The sequence below is a fragment of the Malurus melanocephalus genome, unplaced genomic scaffold (genome assembly GCF_030028575.1).
Source record: "Malurus melanocephalus ecotype Western Australia unplaced genomic scaffold, MMel_1.1 scaffold_96, whole genome shotgun sequence".
NCBI lineage: Eukaryota > Metazoa > Chordata > Aves > Passeriformes > Maluridae > Malurus > Malurus melanocephalus.
This window is the reverse complement of record NW_026623328.1, coordinates 1,988,186-2,003,484: the sequence shown is the minus strand read 5'-3', so window position 1 is coordinate 2,003,484 and position 15,299 is coordinate 1,988,186. Positions and strand designations below refer to the sequence as shown.

General features: G+C 56.4%; 2 protein-coding genes across 3 annotated transcripts; one reads left to right on the top strand and one right to left on the bottom strand.

Moving 5' to 3' along the window:
• Positions 1-1,772: 1,772 nt before the first annotated feature.
• On the bottom strand, positions 1,773-10,042 carry SNUPN (snurportin 1). 2 transcript variants are annotated; one of them, XM_057368731.1, is made up of 8 exons: positions 9,866-10,040; positions 9,574-9,730; positions 9,151-9,255; positions 8,962-9,058; positions 8,042-8,139; positions 7,676-7,753; positions 6,510-6,590; positions 1,773-2,813 (listed from the first exon to the last, which is right to left on the bottom strand). In XM_057368731.1, the coding sequence occupies exons 1-8, from the start codon at positions 10,015-10,017 to the stop codon at positions 2,484-2,486; spliced, it is 1,098 nt and encodes a 365-aa protein (XP_057224714.1). In that variant the 5' UTR covers positions 10,018-10,040; the 3' UTR covers positions 1,773-2,483. The 2 variants fall into 2 exon arrangements, with proteins under 2 accessions (XP_057224714.1, XP_057224715.1); XM_057368732.1 differs by lacking the exon at positions 6,510-6,590 and having other exon boundaries at positions 9,866-10,042.
• A 323-nt stretch (positions 10,043-10,365) lies between these two features.
• Positions 10,366-15,299, top strand: SNX33 (sorting nexin 33). The gene is made up of 2 exons (XM_057368730.1): positions 10,366-12,626; positions 14,434-15,299. Exons 1-2 carry the CDS (start codon positions 11,186-11,188, stop codon positions 14,685-14,687), a joined length of 1,695 nt encoding a protein of 564 aa, XP_057224713.1. The 5' UTR covers positions 10,366-11,185; the 3' UTR covers positions 14,688-15,299.

The window sequence follows — 15,299 nt, the reverse complement described above, 5'->3', positions numbered from 1 at the left end:
CATCCTCCTCCCTTTGCTGGTGCTGGATAAAATTCCCGGCAGCAGCATCCTCCCTCGCTGTTACTGGATAAAATTCCCGGCACAGCGTTCTCCCTTGCCSGTATTCCAGCCTCGCAGCCTTCCCCCCACGAGCGGGAGTCCGGGATTTCCAGGCGTCTCTTTCCACTCCTTCCTCTACCATCCCTAAACTGCATTTCCCGGCTGAGCGCAGGTGTCAGCGCCTGGATGGAGAGTCCCGAAGCTCCTCCGGGAATGAGCGGGGATCCCGGGAAGCGCAGCAGCGATCGCTCCAAAAAGCCAGGCCCTGGGACAAGGGGACATTTTGTTCAGCCGAGGAGCACTGTGCTGGCAGCCTGCCCACTGCCGGAGCCTGTGCACCTAACCGGGAGAAAATGGAAGAAGGGCAGAGGGAAGGGGCTGGGTGAGGGCTCCGGGCTGCCTCTGTCCCCCAGAGCCCCAGGCCACGTCTCCAGGTCGAGATGCCCCTGCCCCAGGCCAAATTTCAGCCCCCGGYGGGGTGACCCCTCCAGTGGAGCTGCTGCCTGTTCCAGCTGGGAGTGGGATCGCACCCAGCAAACAGAACAGTCACGGCACCAAACTGCGCTGGCCCCTGCGACTTCCGTTTGACACCCTCTCTCCAAACACAGCCTTTCGTTCCCAACAGGAATTGTAACGCAAATATTTATTTCTCCAGCCCAGCTCATGCTTTTAAAAGGGAAACTATGAAGCATCATCTGGAGCCAGCGGGAAGCTGTAGTCGCTTCCCTCTTACTCTCCTCTATCCATCAGAGCACACGGCCCCTCTTTGGCTGTATTTCCTCTCCTTCCCTCGGCTTGAGGACCTTGGAAGGCTGCTGGAGGGCAGTAACCTGAGCTCCAGCTTTCTCTGCCCTCAGGGATGCACAAATCTTCCATCCAGATGCCCACCTCCGGGTTTAATTGCCTGATGGAAGGAAAACTGCGCTGACAGGAGGCTGGATGCGGTCTCCCGCTCAGCACTCTCCCTGCAGATGTCTGCCAACCAGGGAGGCTGAAGGAGGGAACCTTTRAGGGACAGGGAGGTTAAGGCAGCCCAGGTGTTCATCTTCTTTCTCCAGGCCAGCTGCTTCACATGCTAAAAAAGTAACACTGAAAACAGTAAAATAGGCAGCTGTTCGAAAGAGATGGCTCCGAAGGCTGCGGGGCTGGGGTGCCACTTCCCTCCCGGGGAWGGGGAGCGGAGGGCAGCCCCCTCTCACAGCCAGGCCAGTTCCTGCTGCCCGCTGGTGTCGTCAATAGCGGCTGCACAGCCAGCTGGTCGCACATAGCCCACACACTTGGCACAGAAATGCTTTTTCTGGGAAAAACGGGGGGTGCAAAGGCAGGATACAAGTGCCCCCGCTATCTGCAGGTGGCCATCCCCGCTCTCAGCATCTCCTCCAGGGGCATTTCATAGAGAGCTGGGAGGAGGGTCCTCAACACTGCCTTGAGCCTGATGTTTCATCTCCCTCCTCCTTTTAATCCCCCTCTGGAAACCAACCTGAGGATAGCGAGAACTATAATTTCATCCACCTAAAACCAGGGAGGGGGAGCAGTCAGTGCTTAAAAAGTGGGATTGGGCTGGGATGAGAAAGGCAGAAGGCACTAAAGTACYTTGGTGTGTGGAGAATTAAACCCACACAAGCATTTCCTCTGCTCCAGTCAGCGCTGGAACCAATTTTTCAATCCCTATTTGGGAGGCACAGCACGCATCCACCCTTAGGTAGCAGGAAGACGCTCAAGAATTTGTCTTTCTGAGAAACCTTTTATTTGGCACGATCAATGGTAGCGTTTTTCAGAGCGAAACCATTCCTTCCTCCCCCCACCGAGAAAAGCCTCGAGGAGAGAGAGGCTTCTGCTGCGCTTGCGCTGCACAAAGCCCCGTTCCGAGGCAGGTCCTGCTGCAACGCAAGGAAATTTATATTTTCCCAAGAATGCGTGGGTGTGGAAAGTCCAGCCTCTGGATTTACAGTAGCTCGCTGCAAACTTCATGTTGGTAACTACTTTTACTGCAAAGGCCTCGGAAAACAGCTGGATCAAAGGCTGAGAAGCCCCAGTTTCCAGGGCTGGGAAGGTGGGGCTGCTGCAAGGGTCACAAGCAGCAGCTGCACCTCAGAGGTCCAAGCATCGTTCCTATGCTGGAATTTTGCCAAGACTTTAACAGAAGCAGGGTCAGGAGCTGAACTGCATCCTCACTCTACTGGGACAGATCATTTCCCAACACACGCCTGCTTTAGCGGAGAACCAGACAATCCTGTTAAGGCCTCACAGAAATCCTGGCAAAAAAATACCTAATAACAAGTAAAAAAGATCCAGCAGCACTTGGGGCAAGATACTCCACTGTCATGCCCTTTAAACAAAGCCTTCCTATCATCATTACTGTRCCCCCTCTCAGGAGCACGAGGCACAGTGAGAAGCAGAGAGCCTTTTCCCTGCTCCCTGCCCAGCCAGCCTGTCCCAGCAGTTCAACTCTCCATCTGGCTCACTGCTCCATCCCGGCCCTCCGGAGGCTTTCCTGGCTGCGGGGTGGACAAGTGTTCCAGCTCGTAGTGTCCRTTGCTCGCAGCCGCCTCGCCGCTCGGGTGGCCCTTCTCCCCCGCCAGCTTTTTACTCCTCTTGCTCTCGATGATCTGCTGGAGCTGCCGCCCGGCGTAGTCCGGTTTGGCCGTGAGCGTGGTGGCGGGCACGGTGAGCCCCAGGATTTCGGGGACCATGTAGGGCCGGAGCCAGCCCACCAGCGGGGTGCTGCCAGGAGTGTAGTGGGTTTGCTTGTGGTAGAAGAGCAGCCCATCGACCTGCGGGCAGGAGAGAGAATGAATGAAAGGGCAGGGCTGAGGCTCCTGCAGGTGAATGACCAGGCACCAGACGACGACGGCTCTGCTCTCCCTGTTTGCTGGCCAAAACCACCAGCTGGATCATTTTTCTCAAGCAGTGCAATAAATAGCGGAAGAGAAAGAAGAAACCTGCAGAGCTCCTGCCCTGAAAGATCAGTGACTCCCAGATGGCTTTAAATTGTCAAAGCAAGCAAGTCCAGCCCGGTGTCCGCACAGAGCAGTGTCCTCTGGATGCTTTCATTCCATTCTGCACACAAGCCAGCGGGTTTCTGAATAAGGCAGCCCACTTTACTGGATTAGGGTTATTTTAAATAATACATTCGGAAAGTAATTAGTCCGAGCGTGTGACGCCAAGGCGCCCCGATTCCTAACAGCTCTTTCAGCAGCCTTATGCCAAAAAAATTCTTAATGTTTCCCAGGAGAGAACTTCTTCAGCAATCAATGACAGTTAAGGGCACTCAGGACTTTAAAGGTTTATGCCCTAACTCTTGTGCTACTATTTCCACGCTCCGCAGCGCTGCAGCTGGCTGACGTTTTCCCCACTTCCCCGCTGTGCTCAGGGATTCTCATCCCCCCTCTTCCCACACTTCCCAGGGGTGTGCTCTGTGAGGTTGGATCCTGCTGTCAGGCTGACTAACGCTGGAGGTGGTGCTCCTCCTAGCTCGGCTTCACGAGCTCTTAAAAGGCCATTTGGCTATGAGGAAGAGCGGCTGAGTGGGCGGAAGGGAGAAGTACAAGAGCCCACCTCAGGATGAACTCCCCAATCCCACAGCCCCCAGGATAGACACACTGGCTGAGCACAAAGTAGCATATATTCACTTCTGCTCCGTGGATGCTAACCTCTGGCAGAGAGGGCAAAGCTTCTGGCAGTATCCTGTCTGTAATTCTCAGTCACTGTTAACATCTTGCAAAATAATCCCAGCAAAAGGGGGAGTTCTGTGCTAGGAAAACATAAAACCAGAACAGTAAACATCACCATGAGCTTGTGCAACTCCTCTTGGATATGTAAAGTGCAAAGATTTTCCCTCACCCTGCCTCTTGAGAAAAGCTAAATTCTGCAGCTCCCCAGTACATCCAGCCCATTCCTGCAAGTGCATGGCACTTGATGAGCAGTGGGAATTCTCCAGCATCCACAGGAACGTTTTGGTAAAGATCAGAGCCTAGAAAGGCCTTTCAGACCACTCCAAGTATCTCCCCCAAGCTAGAKAATTCAAAGGAGTTCAGCCTGGTGAAGTTAGGTCATGTTCTCCATTCCCCGATTTAAGTGACTCCCATATTCCTTCCCGTTTATTTMATTTCTTGGCTGGATCCCTACCCTGAGTCACCACAGTGACAGGGACTGAAACTGTCCCTAAATGACCGAACCTGAGGAGAGACTGGCCTGGCAGGATTTAACATTCCACAGCCACACTTTCCAGCTTTTAGGTGATTAACAGTCCTCCCCMTTCCTTCACACCGGGGTTTCTCAGAGCCTTTGGCTCTCCGGCCTTCGTGGAAACCTGAGCACAGTTTTACTCAGATCTGTGAGAAGGACAGTAGCTTGTAAGATCCACTCCAAAAACCACTTGAAATTCAGAGCCAGTCAACTGATCCAAWGTCTACTGAATTCCAGGGAATAAAATTCCACTGAACAGAGTGGATCAGGCCCTAGCTCTGATTAACTCTGAAGATCCAGATCTGAAAGCACTGACYGCCTTTATGGCCACCACACACAAGATCCCTGTCAGGATCACAAGAGGCTGGGCTCAGACTAAAGACCACCTCTGCTACCCACCATTCATAGTCAGAATATATTTTGCCTCCTGCAAAGTTTATTCTGCCCTGTGCTGGTGGTAGAAGGTGTTTTTGGGGATTTTTGGGCTCCCTCTTGTGGCACACCGCAGAGACCCATGGCTCCCTTCATCCTGGAAGCAGCACCACAGCTCCTGTCCGTTAGGGATGCTTTAGCCAGTGTACACCACACTTTGCTTCCCCGGGTCACACCCTGATACAGCAGAGGGTCTGGGGAGCAAATCACAGCTGGATTACACAGCTGAGTTTGTTCAGCTCCATCTCCTGTTCCGGAATTTCGCAATGGCTTCCTCTGTAACCCAAAAGTTTGCTGCTCTGACCGCAGCGGGCAAGCACTCCTCAGCCTTTCCTCAGATGCCTCAAAAGGAATGAAGATCTTACTCGGGAAAGCCAGGAATGACGGTTTCTACTGAGGCACTTGGAGCACTTCTCATTGAGCAAGCCAGCTGTAAGAAAGCTGGGAARCCTCTCCAAACCATGTTGAGAGCARGGTCTGACAAGACCAGTGAGGGGTTGGGACTTTCCAACTTGCCCTGATGACTGTCCAGGCTTTCACAAACAGAAAGCAAAGTCAGGCCTTACAGCCAAATCAGTACCCTTAACTTAAACTTATACCTATGTTAGTGGCTAACTTGGGATGGGAGAGCATGAGAGATGCTGTCACATCAACGTGGCTTTTGGCTCTGTGGCACAAGAAATCTCTGTGGAGGCTGTTCCTGACGTAGGGCTCAGACTGGGCACTCCCAGGAACAGCTACAGCCACTGGAGGAGCTTCTGGCTCCCAGATGTTGTCACKGTCACTGGGTCGGAATGCCACTGCCTCCTCACTGTTCCCTTGCAGTGACAAAACAGCCAGGGCAGGCAAAAGCTGCTAGAGATGATTCCAGGAGGGTCTGCAACTCAGTGCTCACAGCCATGGAGCTGAGTTAGGTGGCACATGGATTTGCCTGTCCTGCTCTTCCCCTAAAAGCCAGAACAGCACAACAGCTGTGTCAGGGGAGGTTTAGAGYGGRTATTAGGAAGAGGTTCTTCCCCCAGAGGGTGGCCAGGCATTGGAATAGGCTCCCCAGAGCAGTGGTTGTAGCCCCAAGCTTGCCAGAGCTCAGGGAGCCTTTAGAAAATGCTCTCGGGCACATGGTGGGAATTCTTGGGGCTGTACAGGGCCAGGAGTTGGACTCTGATGCTCCTTTTCCACTCAGGCTATTGCATGAGTCTATGGCTCTGCTCSTAAAGCCTATGATGAAGCAAATGCATGTGTCCTGCTCGGTCATATCTGTCACAGCCAACTGCCCCCAGCTCCAGCAYACCTCAGGCACCCATCATGAACACCCAAACCCCTCAGAAACCATTGGGATCTTAGCACCACCYTTCTCCTTCCTCCCCACAAAACAGCTGGGTGCCTTGGACACAGAAGATGGAAGCACCAACACCACAGAAACAGATACAAGCCTGCCCAGTGGTCAGTAAGRGTTTTGGCTCTAAAAAGGTCAGCTGTCCATCACACAGCTAAGTGAACATGAGTTGTGCCCCTTCTGGAGGCAGCCTGAGTGTCCACTGCAACTGTYTCATCCCAAAAGGCTCTTTCAGATGCAGCCAAAGGCAGCACAAACACAGGGAGTGCCATAGTTTAACTCCTGCTCATTCGTGTGGTTGAATGAGGCTGTACGTGGTGACAGAGCAACAGATTAGCCATGGGCATAAAGGCATCCATCACACACACAGGAAACAGCAACTTGGCAAGCTTCCTGCAGCCTCAGGARAGCAAATTCACAAATGGAGGGAGTGCACCGCTCGCCCAGCACTGGCAGGAGTGTGGCAGGGCTGCCACTCCAGCTGAGGTGCAGGCCCCCACCTGTGTGTTCTCACCTCAAAGGGGAAGTCTGTGGCCAGCAGCTCACACAGGCTGTCCGAGGAGCAGGGGAAGTTCTGCAGGCCCACAAATTTGTACTGAAAGATAAAAAGAGGGTTAGAAGAGGCAACTGCATGGCCTGCTGCAGAACAAGTTGCTGAATCCAGCACTGGTGTGGAGGCAGCTAAGAAGGAAGGATTYCTCCAGTGCAGGATCTGGCATGAGAGAAAGAGGGTAAGGAACAGCTCCAACATCATCATGACACCTTCTTTTCTCAAGCACCTAAGACTGCAGGAAGGACTTTTCAGGAGATCTGACCCAGAGATGCTCTTTTAACCAAAATAGAAAATGATGACCTCCAGGCAGGATGCAAAGCAGACAGACGTCTGCTTCAGGCTGCCARCTCAGCCAAGCCAATCTTTCCACCCAGGAAATGAAAGCTGAAACGAACCCCCCTTCRTTTAGGTAGTTACATTCTGGATATTCCTGTTGGCCTCAGAACAGGATGTTCTCTGAACATCCTCACTGAGACACCCTCACTGCAGTCAGCCCCATTTATCACTGAGATGCTCAGCTCACAGGAGCTGCTCTGCTTGGCCATGTCTGAGCAGACAAATCTCTCATATCTGTGCCCAAAAATCACGTTCTAAGCTGCTCTGGGCTCTAGGTCTGACCCCATGTGTAAGTCTTCAAAGGAAAGCTTTTTATCCTGGCTCAGCAGGAACTCCGGGTGGCAATCCAGCATTCATCCCCACAACTTCAATGTTCAGCTCAAACAGAGGGAAGGCTTAAAGCTTTACAAACCCACAAGACTGCAAGAATAAACCCCATTGTAGTCAGGCTGCCAACCAGCACCGCTGCTGCAGAAACCACACTGGTTTTCCATCCCATTACAAGGGAAAGCTAAAAACAGCATGGAAGKTAGCTGATACCCTGCAGGGTGATCTCCCTCAGCACTTTGGATGGGGGAAAAAAACCCCACTGAACTCATTTCCAATATGCAGTGGTTCTATTTACATCCTGACCACGGCATCCCATTTCATCAGACGCACACTTTGAAGCCTGATCTGTGAGGGGAAAGGAAAAAAAGGAAAAAAGCTTCCGCTTGTGAAAGAAACTGCTGAAGCCTGCTGAACAGGAGAGCTCACCCCCACAGCCTCCTCCTCAGTACAAAAGGACTTACTGGATTAATCCTGCTTTTCTCTCCCAGCCCTTCCTCCTCTTGGATCTTTGAGGACAGCCAGAAGAATCTGAAGTCTGTCTGTAAAAGGAGGCAGAGTTAGTGACTGTTAATCACACATCGCCTGACAGCGCCTGCTGAGTATCTTTGCTCCTCTGCATTCACCTGGGAGATTTACAAACTCGACTTTGGTGCAGCACCCCAAAGCCTGCTACTCCCCCCATAAACACACATACAGTTATTCTAGCAGCCCTARAGCTGTAAAAATGCTGGTGCTTAAAAAAAATATCCATCTTTTGCAGAGTGAGCAGCACACAGTGCTGGGGCAGAGCAGCTCAGGGAACAACAGGGAGGGCAGGGATTTGGTACCTGGCAGTCATACACAGGGTGTCCYCTCCAGCACATCACATCCAGGATGTAGTAGGTCTGCTTGGCCTCGTTGTAGATGCAGTCCAGGATGCTGTACACTGCACAAACAAACACAAGGAGGTCCAGAGCTGCTCCAAACACYGCCCAGCTCAGTTGGCAAACATTAATCCTGCCCTGATGTGAGACTGCGGGGTGCAGAGGGATYCCCTTCTGCTGACACAAACTGCCACCACAAAAAGCCTTGAGCTTGAGGAGTCCCACGAGGATGCAAAGGGACCAGCCAGAGGCACAGCAAGCAAGGGCATGTTTCAGAAAATGGCATTTGCCAGACAATAAGCTTCTTTCTTCGGGGCAAAAAAAGTTAACTCCAAGAGGTATCAAGAAAGAGAACACCATACAGAGGTCTCTGTTAGAGGACGGAGAGAATGTTGGGGTTTAAGAGTGTCAGTCAGACAGCTAGTGAAAAGATGTGGCAGGAMAATCAGCAACGGTTTTAAACTGGAAAAGGGCAATTTTAGATCAGATGTTAGGAAGAAATTCTTCCCTGCAAGGGTGTGGATTCCCTGGCACAGGTTGTCCAGAGAATCTGTGGCTGCCCCATCCCTGGCACAGTGTCCAAGGCCAGGTTGGACAGGGCTTGGAGCAATCTGGGATAGTGGAAGGTTCCTGCCCTTGGCAGGGACATGGAACAAGAGCTTTAAGGTCCCTTCCAACCCAAACCATTCTGAGATTCTACATGCACATCCAGCATAAAGACATCTGATACTGTTCCCATCCAGTTATCCCCAGAGACAGAAACAGGCCTGAAGCTGACTATCCCCAGCACTAAAAAGGGGCATAGCTGTGGGGCCTGGGGGAGCTCCCAGGGAGCAGCAAGCAGCTCCCCTCTCCCTATCCCAAATGCCTCCTCAYACCCGTACCTTTGTCACTGATTGAGTTATGCCGATTTCCCCCGGGCAGCAGGGATGGGAACCTGTTGACRCAGAAGCCACTCTTGGTGTAAGCTGCTGTTGTGCCCTGTGAGGTAAAAAAAGAGAGAAAAAACCCAGTCAAAGCAGTTTTATGTTGGTGTTGGCTGTAAACAGGTACAGGTCCTTTACCCCACTTACCCTGGAGGCCACGACAAGAGCCCTTTTCCCGACGGGACACACCACCACAACCCACTCCTGCTCCAGATCTGAGGGGACATCCACCAGCCACTCTGACAGCATCAGCTACGGAGAGTCCAGGGAGAAGAACCAGTCAGTGACAACTCTCCTGAAGAGAGAAGAAACTGCTCAAGCGTAAAGCAAGGAGCTTTTGACTTTGCTTTGACAGCTACACCGGGTGTGTTAGAGACAGCTGGCACCGCTTGTCACCCCCAAAAGGGCTCCTTTCCTCCCTCTAATCAAGTTCAACCTGCCTGACACATTCTTCCCCAAGTTTTTCTCTTGCTTCCCAGCTGCTGACTGAGCTTCAGGCCACAGCCCAGGGCTCACAGCCCTTGCTTGGGCCCCCCACACCTCGCCACGGGYACGCAGCTGGCTGCTCACCTGATTGGCGTAGCGCTTGGGCAGCTTTTTGCCAGCATCCACGTCCATCGCCTCTTCCTCCGCATCCTCCCCCTCCTTCTCCTCGTCTTCGCTCTCCACCCCTGCCCAGTCGTCCTCCGCCAGCCTCCTGGCATGATTCACGTAGTCCAGCCGCCTCCTGGGGTGAAGGAAACAAGCCGGCGGGGCGGCATGTCACCCCCGGCCCCCCGCACACCCCGCCAGGGCCGCTCCCCACACGCGGCCCCGGGGCGGCCTAACGCGCCCCGCGCCCCCGTCCCGCCGCCGCGCTCACTCTCTCTGGATGCGGAGGAGGCGCTGCCGGCGCTCGGCCTGCCCGGGGCCGCCGCGGGGTTTGTATGCGGCCAGGCGGGGGTGCGGCGCGGCCGGGCTGCAGGGCCCCGCCAGCCCCACGCCCGCCGCCAGCGCCGCGCTCAGCTCCTCCATGGCAACCCCGCGCCCCGACGCGCTTCCGCCCGCGCCGCCCCGCAGCCCGCAGCGCCCCCTGGCGGCTCGGAGGACCCGCGCACCGCCCGCAGCCCGCTCGTCCCGTGCCTCAGTTTCCTCCGCACCCGGGCACCGGCACGGGGCGCTGCGGACCGGGAGCGGGCACGGGCCAGGGGGGCATCCCGGCGGGGACGCGGGAGCGGCCGTAGCCCCCGCGGGCGGGGATTCGTGCCCCCGGGCCCGGCTGCCTGCAGAGGGCAGCGTGCGGCTGGCCGGGCCGGGCCGGGCCGCTCCCGCCGCGAACCGGGCGGCGGAGCGGGGAGCGCGGCGCTGCCCTGCGTCACGGGAGGCTGGCGGCCGGCTCCGCCAGCCCTCCGGCAACGGGACCAGCCCCGGCAGCGCCACCGGCAGCGGCACCGGCCCCGGCCCCGTCAAATCCAGCAGCAACGGGACCGGCCCCGACACCGACACCGACACGGGCACCGCCACCGGCGCCGCCTCCGTCCTGCGTGAGATTTACGGATTTCGGGGGAAAAGCGAACCGCACCAACCGCCGGGAAAGTCGGCCCGGAAAGGAATTGCAAAATCCCCGGGATCACCGCGAGGTTGGGCAGGGTTTGTTCGTTCCCGGCGCTCTCCCGGCACGCACCGAGGGGAAATTTGGGGTGTTTTATGTGCACCCGAGAAAAGTCGCTTTGGATTTATTTCCTCCTTTGGYAGCCAGGGGTTTTCCTCCCGGAGAGCGAAACCTCGGGATCAGCCTCGCAGAGAGATAAACCCTGCGTGGACATGGCAGAGCCCGGCTCTCGGGCCGGCCGGGATTCACATCCCGGAGGAGCCGGGRAAACGCCGCTCGCCTGACTGGGAACCTTGTTTTTATCCCGGGGAATTTCGTTTTTAAACGGGGAATGTTCTTTTTAACCGAGGCGCCGGGATCGGGGGGGTCACTTGGACGTACGGACCTTGGCGTCACCTCGTAAGGGATTTCTTCTCCACCTTTTTTATTTTTTTTTATTTCCCTGGGAAAGCGGCCAAGCCGTTTCCCACAGCGCGTGGTGGTGATCCCGGAGCCGAGTTAGCCCGCGGTATTGCCGGAGGGGGGGTTGTTTTGGTTGGGGGGGATCGCGTTCCTCTGGCTCCCCCCCGCCTTCCCGASCCGGGACCGGCCATGGCGTTGAAAGCCAGAGCGCTTTACAACTTCCAGAGCGAAAACAAAGARGAGATCAGCATCCAGGAGAACGAGGAGCTCGTCATCTTCAGCGAGAACTCCCTGGACGGGTGGTTACAGGGCCAGAACAGCCGCGGGGAGACCGGCCTCTTCCCCGCTTCCTACGTCGAGATCCTGCGCTCCCGCTCGGGCTCCAACTACACGGACTATTCCAACAGCCCGGTCGGCTCCCCTGGGCACGATTCCTCCTTGTACTCGGCGTCCCCGAACCCCGGGCTCTCCTACCAGGGCAGTTTTGAGGATGACGACGACGACGATTGGGATGACTGGGACGAYGCGTGCACGGTGGTGGAGGAGCCCCGGAGCACACCGGGCACCAACGGGCACCCCTCGCCCAGCCTGCAGTACCCGGCTGCCTACGGCCACCACCAGCACGCCGCTTACCGGCCCAAGCCGGCGCTGGAGAGGCAGGACAGCATCAGCTCCTCCAAGAGGGGCAGCGTGGTGGGCAGGAACCTCAACCGCTTCTCCTGCTTCGTCCGCTCCGGCGTGGAAGCCTTCATCCTGGGCGATGTGCCCCTGATGTCCAAGATCGCCGAGACCTACTGCATCGAGATGGGCTCCCGAGGCCCGCAGTGGAGGGCCAACCCGCACCCCTTCATCTGCTCCGTGGAGGACCCCACCAAGCAAACCAAGTTCAAGGGCATCAAGAGCTACATCTCCTACAAGCTGACCCCCAGCAACATCAACTCGCCCGTGTACCGGCGCTACAAGCACTTCGATTGGCTCTACAACCGCCTGCTGCACAAGTTCACGGTGATCTCAGTGCCCCACCTGCCCGAGAAGCAGGCCACCGGCCGCTTCGAGGAGGACTTCATCGAGAAGCGCAAGCGGCGGCTGATCCTCTGGATGGAGCACATGACCAGCCACCCCGTGCTCTCGCAGTACGAGGGCTTCCAGCACTTCCTCTGCTGCCGCGACGAGAAGCAGTGGAAGCTGGGCAAACGCCGGGCGGAGAAGGAYGAGATGGTGGGCGCCAGCTTCCTCCTCACCATCCAGATCCCCACGGAGCACCAGGACCTGCAGGACGTGGAGGACCGCGTGGACGCCTTCAAGGCCTTCAGCAAGAAGATGGACGACAGCGTCCTGCAGCTGACCAACGTGGCCTCGGAGCTGGTGCGCAAGCACGTGGGGGGCTTCCGGAAGGAGTTCCAGAAGCTGGGCAATGCCTTCCAAGCCATCAGCCATTCCTTCCACATGGACCCTCCCTACAGCTTGGACGCCCTCAATAAYGCCATCTCCCACACGGGCAAGACGTACGAGACTGTGGGGGAGATGTTCGCYGAGCAGCCCAAAAATGACCTGTTCCTCATGCTGGACACTCTCTCCATGTACCAAGGGCTCCTCTCCAACTTCCCGGACATCATCCACCTGCAGAAAGGTAAGGAGATGTTCTTCTCCCCAGGGATGGAGCCATGTGAGCGGGAATGGTGTGGGGAGTGGGATGGGGATGCAGTGGGGAAATCCTCTGTTGGGCCATGAAGGGAATGGGGAATGGGGAATGAGGATGAGAGCCACTGCCTGCACCTCCTAGGGAAGCTGTGGCATAGCCCTCCAATCACCCCAGCCTGGGACAGTCTGCTAGGGCTCTTGGTTCCAGAGTCTGCCCCWGTGATTCCATAATGGATTCCTGTGGATTCCATAATCGCTGCTGGTGCTTCCCAAAGCGCTGGCTGTGGGGGTCAGCACGGCTGTCACTTCCTCCAGACTGCGAGCAGGAACCAGCACTGCTGCTGTTGGCTCTGGGGTGACCTGCCCAGCGCCTCTTGTGCATCTCCACCCATTGCCATTTGTCCCTCCTCATCCTCCCTCCCTGCCAAGGCCAGCAGGGATGTTCCTGCTCCCCCAGGACATGGCTGGACATGGTGTCAGAGGGGACAAGGGGGATGTGCAGGGTAGTGGAAAGGGGGATACACCGAACATCTGGGAACAGCCAGGGTCACACTTTTCAGGAATATGTCCCTGCACCTTTCCCAGGGYKCTGGAGCTCCCCACATGCCATTTGYCCTGGKTCCCTGGGTTTAGTGGGATCAGAGGGGATGGGAAGTGCCTGCTRTGCTCTCCCTGGGGCAGGCAGCAGGCAGGGAGGGCAGGGTGTCTCTTTGTGCCCGAATGGCTGCCGAGTGTGGGAGTGAGGCCGAAGTCCACGCGYTCCTCCCGGCCCAGCTGCCTGCAGCAGGGAGGGGACGCCCACACCGATGTCCCCAGAGTTTGGGGACAGCTTTTCCCCAGGGTCTGTGTCTGAGCATCCAGGGATGTCCGTGCCTCGCTCCACATCCCTGGGGGAGGATGGGAAGGTGAAGGGGGCTGGAAGGATTCAATCCTGCCTTTCCTCCAGTGTTGTTTACCCATGGAGAGGGGCWGGATCCCGTCCGGAAGCGAGGCCGCGTGGGCAGAGCGGAAGGCAGGATTTGGCCTCCAACCTCTGCTCCTTCCTCCTCCTCCTCCTCCTCCCCTCTGGGAGCAGAGCTGGCGCAGTGGAAGCGCTGTAACCCCGGGTCTGGTGCTGCCGGCAAGGGGCAGGGAGAAGGGAAAAAAGCCCAGTGTGGGCCAGATCCTGTTTTTAGTTTTTTAGCCTCTGCGCTAATGAGGGGGAGGAATGCAGGGCTGGAGCCAGGCAGGATTCTTTCGAAACCAAGCTGTAAAAAAAGCATGGAAGGAGAGGGAAAAACTGCTGTCAGAGCATCAGCTGCCTCTGGGAGTGGGAGATGCTTTCCTGGCYGAGCTCCAGACAGCACCACATGCCCTTCCCACATCCTGGGTCACTGCTTCRTGGGCTGGGGTCTCCCAGGGCTGCTCCTGACCTCCCTTCATGGAATGGYATGGAACATTTGGGGCACAGGCTTGGCTGGGATGCTTGACTGTGCTAACACTGCCCCGTGTCAGTTTTGCACCGCAAACTTTGAGTCACAGCGCTCCAGACCCCAAAACCAGCTAAACACAGGGATGGGATAGAAAAGCCRCTGGGGACACCAGAGTTCAGGTGGAAGAGGCTCCTCCTGGTCTTTGCCTGCCTGGAGGAGAGGGGTGGGTTTGATGGGCAGGGGGAGATGCGGGCAGGGGTGGGTCTTTCATGGTCCCTTACACGGGGCAGGTCTGCGCCTCTGCTTTGGAGCACGATGGCACCGAGCAGGGAGGTTGGGAAAAAGGARCCGGGGATCCTCTGACCCTGCTCGCTGCCTCTCCAGGCGCCTTCGCCAAGGTGAAGGAGAGCCAGCGGATGAGCGACGAGGGCAGGATGGACCAGGAGGAGGCGGACGGGATCCGCAAGCGCTGCCGCGTGGTGGGCTTCGCCCTGCAGGCCGAGATGAACCACTTCCACGAGCGGCGCGTGGCCGACTTCAAGAGGATGATGCAGTCCTACCTGAGGCAGCAGATCGTCTTCTACCAGCGCGTCAGCCAGCAGCTGGAGAAGACGCTGCGCATGTACGACAACCTCTAACGCCTCCTGTGCCCGCTGCCCCCCGGCCTGCCCTGTCTGGGTGGGCTGGGAGCGGATGGGAACTCACCACGCTAGTGACCAAATGACTTTGGGCTTCCTTCCCCCTTCCCAGGCCGGCAGGGAAGGGCTCGCCCGCGGGCTGGCTGTGCCACCTCGTCCTCTCCCCGGGGACCTCCTGCCCTGCCACGGGTCTGGCGGGAGCATGGGGGTCACGAGAGGGACAGACATGGAGGTGGCGGTGCTGGGGTCTCTGCCCAGTGATTTTTAGCTTTCTGAAAACCCGCTCTCCTGGAGCAGAGGCGGGTGCATCCCAGCCCGCTGGGAGAAGAAATCCAAGCGGTCGACATTTTGCACACTAAAAGCTTTTCTGATGGGGAAGAAAAAAGAAGAGATCTTTATTTGGAAGAGAWTTTTTTTGTTTGTTTGTCACAAGATATTTTCAATATTTTCCATTTTTCTGCAGCATTTTTACCGATCAGTTTTTAACTAGATGCACAGAGGCAAAGAGAAATCTCTTTCTCAAGCATGGCTGCTGACTGGGAAAAGGGAGAAAAAAGGAAAAAAAGGGAAAAAAAACAACCCCACAGCCTTTTCAATAAAATCGTTGGTAGA